Source organism: Microtus pennsylvanicus, chromosome 4 (assembly GCF_037038515.1).
Source record: "Microtus pennsylvanicus isolate mMicPen1 chromosome 4, mMicPen1.hap1, whole genome shotgun sequence".
NCBI classification, from domain to species: domain Eukaryota; kingdom Metazoa; phylum Chordata; class Mammalia; order Rodentia; family Cricetidae; genus Microtus; species Microtus pennsylvanicus.
Genome location: NC_134582.1, coordinates 85,301,006 through 85,308,839, shown reverse-complemented (window position 1 = coordinate 85,308,839; position 7,834 = coordinate 85,301,006). Strand labels below are relative to the sequence as shown.

The 7,834-nt window shown below is 52.2% G+C and overlaps 1 protein-coding gene across 1 annotated transcript; it reads left to right on the top strand.

The window, feature by feature from the left end:
- The first annotated feature begins 232 nt into the window (after positions 1–232).
- LOC142848763 (NUT family member 2-like) lies at positions 233–7,499 on the top strand. The gene is made up of 7 exons (XM_075970948.1): positions 233–290; positions 2,205–2,910; positions 3,824–3,952; positions 4,956–5,116; positions 5,555–5,847; positions 6,186–6,302; positions 6,744–7,499. Exons 1-7 carry the CDS (start codon positions 233–235, stop codon positions 7,497–7,499), a joined length of 2,220 nt encoding a protein of 739 aa, XP_075827063.1.
- The last annotated feature ends 335 nt before the right edge of the window (positions 7,500–7,834 follow it).

Here is a 7,834-nt window from a genome sequence, read left to right as displayed (position 1 = left end):
CCAACAAGGATGCATCATTTGAACTGACCCCAAGATTCTTAGGCACCTGCCACAACCCCTCCCGGAATGCCCCCCCCCCGCCCTGTTTACTCTCTGCCCCTCCCCCACTGCGGAATGTTCAATGCCACATTCTGGAGCTGTTTCCTTTCAAACTTTGCTCAGTTGTGGCTGGCTCTCTTGAGCATCTGCCACATCTTGGTGACTCGGTGTGATTTATCTGAATTTTTTCACCATGGATCCTACCAGACAGGCATGGTTACTGTCCACACCTGTAGGAATAGCTTCAGAAGGTAAGCCTGAAGGATGAGGGTATGGGACCTGCCTCCCTGCCATTGGCAATTTAAATTTGATACTAGCAGTGACTGACTAGACCAAGGAAGGGAGGGGATAGGAGACAGATCTGGACTTCTGCAAGGACATCACCTCAGAAGCTGACAAAGCTCATGGCAGATTGAACAGAGCCCTTGGTGGAACTAAACTGTCAGGAGACACACTGCAGCAGGAGACACAGCGAGAGGCCCTACATGGGTTCTTCCTGTGTGGCAGGCAGGTCTCCTAAGCACAAGTCATAGGTGTGGTGGGATGGTTCACTGTGGTGGTCCAAGGAAGGTTCATGGGCAAGGCCTGAGCTCTGGGTCACTTCTCCCAGCTTCTGGATGGAACCTGCGATGTGAAATTATGGATCCCAGGAATTTAACTGGGCCACCCTAGACCTAAGGAGGACAGTGCAGACTAGGCAGGAAACAGCTCAGTGGGGTCCTCTCTATGGGGATGGAGAGTTATTTCATCCTCTGGCAGCCCAGAGTCCCTCACACCTTCCCATTGAGGGAAGGCTTCTACTCTGTCAGGCAGTTGATGTCTTTGATTCCTCCTAAGCAGTTAGGAAGTGTCAACAAAGAAATGGGTGATTACACTAAATATTTAGATATATTTTTTTTTAAAAAATATCAGTTTAGAGGTGCAGTTCCGTTAGCCCATCATGTAACTGTAACCGGAAGCCTCTCTTCCCTGTTACTGCTTTCACACAAAGGGATGTGGAAGGCTGTTGGCGTTGGTGGGTTCTAAGGTGGCTGGATCCTTTCCTGGAGACTTTAGACAGAAGCACTTGTCTTGGAACACGCTCTGTGTAACTGTTAAACAGAGCTAGAATGTGTGTCCTGGTCTCATGTGCAGGCCTTTTGGACTTGGCTCTCTTTGAGGGGGCCCTCGGGCGTTCCAGTAACTGCACCCCACTTGACATCTGGCTCATGACTGTATCGTCCCACCCTCCCCTAATCCCCCCCCCATGCCACCTAGTAGTCGTTCTTTTATGTTAGTCGGAGCTAGCAAGAAAACGACCACATGTGGTTTTCATTTCATGACCAATTGTGACGACGTCAGTGGCTGCGGGAAACCCCAGAAGCCTCCTGACAAACCCCTTAGTCACTGTTCCCTGACCCTTTACAGCCTTCCACAGCCACTGCCGGGATAGCAAGGGCAAGTGTCAGGGAATTGCACGGCTGTCTTACACACCGGTGCTGTGGGAACAGCTCCCAACCGTGGTGGGAACCAATGACTGTCAGGGCAGTGTGGGGCTGCCAGAATCTACCCCATTGCTGTTTCCTGGGGGAGACATTAGGAGAGGGAGCAGCAACATGGGTAGGACACGCTATAGCATCACCTCCAGGATTCCAGGGTGCTGGCATGGAAGATTGTATAGAGGTGTTTTGGTTTGTTGTGCTGGACTAGAAAGAGAGGGAGGTTTCAGAATGTGGAAGGAACCCTCAGACAGGGATGAGGTCAAAATATTTGAAGCCTTCACAGAGGCCCTTCTAGAAACTGGCCCTCATTGACGGTGCCTTGTTTCCTGTGAGCATCATTACTTGGATGGTGGTCCAGACCAAGTCAAACTGGTCCATCTCTGGGAAGAGAGCTAGATACTGATGAGTTTTCTGCCAGGGATTCCTGAAGAGACTCTCAGAGGTGGGAAAGCTAAGGGCTCCTCTCCACAGACAGCAATCAGGGAATCTTGCTGAACGGAAGGAAGATCCCTGCTGGAACTGTGCTCGGCTAGATGAAGCCAACAGGGAATTCCCTCAGGAACATCTGCAAACAGTGCAATCCTATCCCCATGACCTCCCCTGATTTCCACTGACTACCAGGACCAAGGGGTCCCCCACCTGTGCCTCTTCCCCCTTCATCCACTGTCTCCTTTATCTTCACAGCAACTTCGCTGGGACAGAACATGACTGTGAACCCCGTTGCCTCCATGCCTACATTTGCTACCCTGCCTGTTCTCCCACCTGCGCCCCAACCAGCACCCCAGTTATTCTGGGAGCCCCCAGCACCTCTCATGACTGTAGGCATCTCTCCCAGGAACCCTCTAGTGCTATCTACCTTGCCTGGGATATCTTTGGTGGCAGAAGATGGGAGCACTGCCCTGGGAACAGCTGTACCTCTGAACATTGTACAAGTTGGGACACCAGGCAGGCCTGTCCAGCCTGTGCACAATGCCAATATTGTCCTCACTCAGGTGCCCCTCAACTGTAATGTCCCTGGGGCCCAAGGTGGGAGTATGGGGCACCCTGCTTCCCTCTTCATGTCAACGCCTGCTGCAAACACCTTCATAAATACTCCAATTGCTTCGGCTGTTCAGTCTCAAGATGGAACGTGGGTCCTGGGTCCTTACCCTCCCACCACACAGCCAGTTGTCCAGCTGGTTTCTGGCAGGTCCCCAGTGAACTCAGCACCACCTCCAAAAGGAGTATATGGGCAGAGTGGCCCAGCCAACGTCCAATCCAACTCCCCAGAATACTTGTACAAACCAGACAGTGTCTATGGGAACTTCCGGCGCTGGCAGCTTCTCAAGACTCTGGTGCAACGGCACCTGTCCCAGACTCCTGACGTGGCGGCTTTCTCCTGCTTCCTCATGTGAGTGTCATGGTGCCTGGACGAGGAAGGTGCTGGAGGAGCTAGGGCCACCCCAGAAAGCTACACCCTCCTGGAGTCAGCCCCAGGTCTAGGGCTTGGATTTAGACCTTTCACCCCACGTGGTAGCCCTTCTCCTTAACTTTTATCTTCTACCACTGACCTCAGTGTTTAGTGCCCACAGCACACCACAACTGGGATAAGGGAGAGAGCCAGACTCCAGAAAGACCTAGACATTTCTCCCCAACCCATTGTTCTGGGGAAATTCCCTTGGGCCAGGAAGGCTCTCCACCCGTCCGGGGGAAATCTTTGGTCTCCTTGCTCCATTTTGATCCTCAGCAGTTATCTGCATCATGGCCCCAGTCATTAACCCAGGGTTCCAGGCCATTCTGGGCATCTCGGCCATCAGCTCGGCAACATGGCCAGGCAGACTAGACGACTCAAACCACAGACACTGTATTTTCACAGTTCTGGACACTGTCTTCAGACAGGACCTTGAAGAGCCAGTTCTGATATTGTCCATGGTTGTCTCACAGGACTAAAAGAAAATTTGGAGGCGGGAGGATCTCTTCTCCCTTCCAAAAAGAGCACTGTCCAATCCTGGGAGTCCCACATCATAACCTAAACCTGGCTACCGCCACCCAAGGTCCCGTTTCTAATGATTTTCTCTTTGACTTTGTCGCCTGTACTTCCATGTTGGGAACCTAACCCCCATTCATTCCTCCACACACACAGAGTGCACAGGGCAGCCAGGGGAGCATACGTAGATCTTTGTGTTGATGTTTGTTGCAGGGTTAGGCATTTCTGGAAGCTGACCTTATAGTGCCATTAGGCTATAGAATCTATCTTGGGCTGGGGTTGCCAGGGTCTGGAGTGCAAGCCGATGACCAGGTTATGTGGTTCTAATGAATTACAGTCCGGTGCTTCGGTCCCTGGCCCGGAGGAAGCCCACCATGACTGTGGAGGAGGGCCTGTGGAGGGGTCTGCAGGAATGGCAGTGTACAAGCAACTATGACCGGATGATCTTCTTTGAGATGGCCGAAAAGTGAGTCAAGGGAATCTTGAAGCAGGGTATGTGGGGAGCTGTTAAACGCGGGTGGGTCTGTTGATTCAGAAGTCTTGAGGAGGGTATGTGTGTGTGGGGGTGCTACCGCTGGGTCTGGTAAGTTTGTTACCCATGCCCTGGCAGGAGGATTACCTAACACTTGGGCCCCTCGTGGGAATCTTGCTGTCGAGAATGTTATCCTCACGTCCTGGAATGATGGGCTATCTTATGGTCCCATCAATTCTGACATCATAAGTCTATTCCCACTTTTCTTTTGAGGGTCAGAGTAGGAAAAGTGGCCCAGCCCAGCCCTGTAAGGTCTCCTCCAGCACTGTGGGTTATGCAAAGCAAACACTCTCCCCAGTCTTAGGCCAAATGCCTAGCATTGACACTGCTTTTCAACAGCAGAGACCACTGTGTCTCAAGAGAGTGGCCTCGGCTGTAGCCTTATATACCTGGGGTGGATATAAATAGAAGAAGGCAGAGAGAACGGAGGCCTCTTACACACTCTGAGGACAGTCTCTGGTCTTTCTACCTCTGCTCCACGTGATGCTGTTGTGCACACAAGCCAACAAACAGCTCTCAGAGGGAAGCAGCCACACCTCTCAGCTTTCCTTCTACTTTCTCCTGACATCTCCTGGGCGCCTGCCTCCCAGGTCACTCCAGCTCTCCCAGTCTCAAAGTCAGCATCTCTGGATCTGGTCCAGGATCCTGATGTACCCCATCAGTCATATCCACGGCCCACTTCCCAATCAGCTCTCCTCTGTGGCTCTAGGCAAGGTCAGGACAGGCCTTAAGGAGAAGACACCTGAAAGCCCTGCTTGGGCCATCTCGAACTGACTTGATTCCCTACAAATACCAAGGGCTATAGTGTGCCCCAGAGCTGTGGTTATGTTCCAAGACCAGCAACTTCATGGAAGTGTACCAGACCATCCCAAGACCTTGCGTAAATGACCACCTTTAGTAATCTCCTATGCTGAGCCTTGGCCTCCTTTATCCCTAGGTTCTCAGAATTCGAGAGTGCAGAAGAGATGGAGAATGCAAGGCTGGAGATGGAGGCCTCAAGGCTGGAAATAATGAGAAATGTCCAGTGTCAATTTCTTACAACCACAGCAAGGCAAGATCCACCAAGGCCATCAGCTCCCGAGGTGGTTGAGGAACCAGGTAGGGCTCACGTAGCTTTAGGTCTCTATGCTGAGGTCAGATCAGTCAAAACAGACTTTTGCTCCACATGTAGGTTGCTACATTTGCTATGTAGCCTGGGGTCCCTTGCAGCCCTTAGTCTTGAATTGGGTAATCATTGAACTGGTCATGATCATTGCTCCTCTCTGTCCTCGTCTCCCTAAGGACCCAAAACCCCGTATGATCAGGACCTGGACACTGAGTATGAAGAGTACCTGAAACACTGGGGGCTCCAAATACTCTCCCATATGACAGTCCTAGACATATCACCCTTTGCACCGTCCCTTCTCAGAGATCTTTAGGGAACACTGTGTTGGCTTCCCCTACGCCATTGCAGTTCCACTGAGCTCTGCTCTGCGTGGCTTGGCTTGGGTGAAACTAAACCCCACTCATGGATCATCATGCTCTCCTATCTCCTAGTGTGCAGCTCCATGAAGACTGTCCCCAGAGCTGACCCGGCCCACCTCCCAGGACCCAGAGACAGGCAGTTAAGCAAGACTGAGGCACCCGTAGAAATTCCACCTGAGGCAGTGCAGGAGTACATGGACATCATGGACTGGCTGGAGAGGCTCCCACAGCCGCTCACGAGAGAGCCCATGGAAAAGGAGGAGGAGGAGAGCAGTGGGCCAGAGCAGAAGGATGACTTGCACTCAGATGCAGGACTCCTGAACTACATTGACGAGCTATGTTCCCAGAAACACTTCATTGAGCAAGTGAGTTGCATCTGGAGCCCTAGTATGGGTTTCCCAGTCCTTGTAACTGAGCCTGCTTCCCTGCCTTCAGAGCTCTCTCTATGTCTGTCTGTCTGTCTGTCTGTCTGTCTGTCTGTCTCTCTGTGTGCCTCTGTCTCTCCCTCTCTCTCTCTGTCTCTGTCTCTGTCTCTCTCTCTCTCGTGTGTGTGTGTGTGTGTGTGTGTGTGTGTGTGTGTGTGTGTGTGTGTAAATGTTGGTTGTCATCATGACTTGGTAGCAACACAGGGCAAGACAGAGGTCCCTTTGGCTTGCAGATACCCCGCCTCCAGGCACTCAAGTCCTTTCCCTTCCGTTTATAGGTGGAGGCCATAATAAACCCCCAATTTGTGGCAGAAATCCTATCTTCCAAACCAGAGATGGACATACTGGCTCTCATGAAGGTGCTGGAGTATGAGGAAGAGGTCACTGTTAAGCAGGTAGGCAGGGAAGGGTGAGCACTAAGGACAAAGGGGAAGCAGCAGGAAGTAGGCAAGAGGCAAGCAGCTACCAGGCAGGCAGGATACAGAGAGACACTAGGCAAACATGAGCAGGGAAGGGAGGACCCCAAAGAGAGTGGGATGCTGAGGGACACCAAGTGGACAGGGAAAGAGAGGACCCTGTTCATAAGAATCATGTGACCTTGACTCACCCTGACATACAGGAAGTCGGGGCATCCTGTCTGGGGCTTCATCCAGAAGGGGATGCAGGTATGAACACGAGGGTAGGGGTGGGGTGAAGTGCACAGCTGCAAGGAACGTGGCATGACAGCCAGCAGACCCACAGTCCCTGACTCTCCCCTTGGCCATCTCCACCCAAATGTGCCACCCTCTAATCCTTCCAGTCTGGCCTGGGTCTCATGTGCTCATTTCCTCCTGCAGCTGCTGGAGACTTTGAAGAAGAAAGGCTGTAAGGCGACACCTCTGAACCAAGATGCCTCTCAGATACTTGCCAATGCTTCTGTACTGACTGTCAGCCAAGGTGCAGAGAAAGATGGCCATGGTCCCCAAAGAGAGGCCAGTGAACAAAAAGATTCCTCACAAATGGCTTTCTTAGACCAACAGTGTCCCGAAGACACCAATGCAAAAATACGGGGGCCTAGGCCTTCCGTCCTCCCAGGTAGCCAATGTTTACCCTCACCGGTAGACATCAGATCCACCGTTACTACCTGTGATAAAGAAGCCTACCCCCAAAGCCCAGGGTCCAGAAGTGGAGTGAACCTCAGAGAAGTTCCTGCCACTGAGGAGCTCCATGAGTCCCTGGGCAGAACCACCGATGACAAAGAAGAGCTCCACAGTCTGTCCTTCCTCCTCTGCTCCCAGTACAACCTGGTGCCATGGAAACTGGCTAGCCACTTGTTCCCCTATGCAGATTTCTCTGACTCGGACAGTATCCCCGAACCCTCATCTCCAAAGATAAGGGGCTTTAGTCCTGATCCATCACTAATTGCCAAGTCAAAGAAGCGAGCTCTCATTGGAGGCTTGACTCCCATGGCTAAAAGATCCGACCCAGGGCCTGGTCATGGGGTGTTTGAAGGGGCACTCTCAGCCCTCGAGCTAGCTCAACCATTGCAGGCTCAGAAGAGGAAGCACGAGTCACTAGGCACCCGGAAGAGGAAGAGGAAGAACCGGCACTGAGCCACCTGTGTGGTGACCCTTCAAAGCCAGCAGAGGTTTCACTCTGCCTCTACCCTGCAGCCCCTGACCTCCCCCCACGAAAAGGAAGCAATAGAAAAGAATCCAGCTCCTGCTCACTCAGGACTGATCTAGCTGGTGCAAAGGGTAGCGCTAGAAGGTTAGAGGCGCTGGGCAGTAAAGGCAGGACTGAGGGGTGGGGCAAGGAGTGGGAGGGAATTATCACTTTAGAAGTTTGTAAGCTATAGTAAATAAAAGTAGTTTTGTTGAAAATGGTGTTAGGGCTGTGGCTGTGTCTTAGGGTTTCTACTGCTGTGAAGAGACACCATGACCGCAGC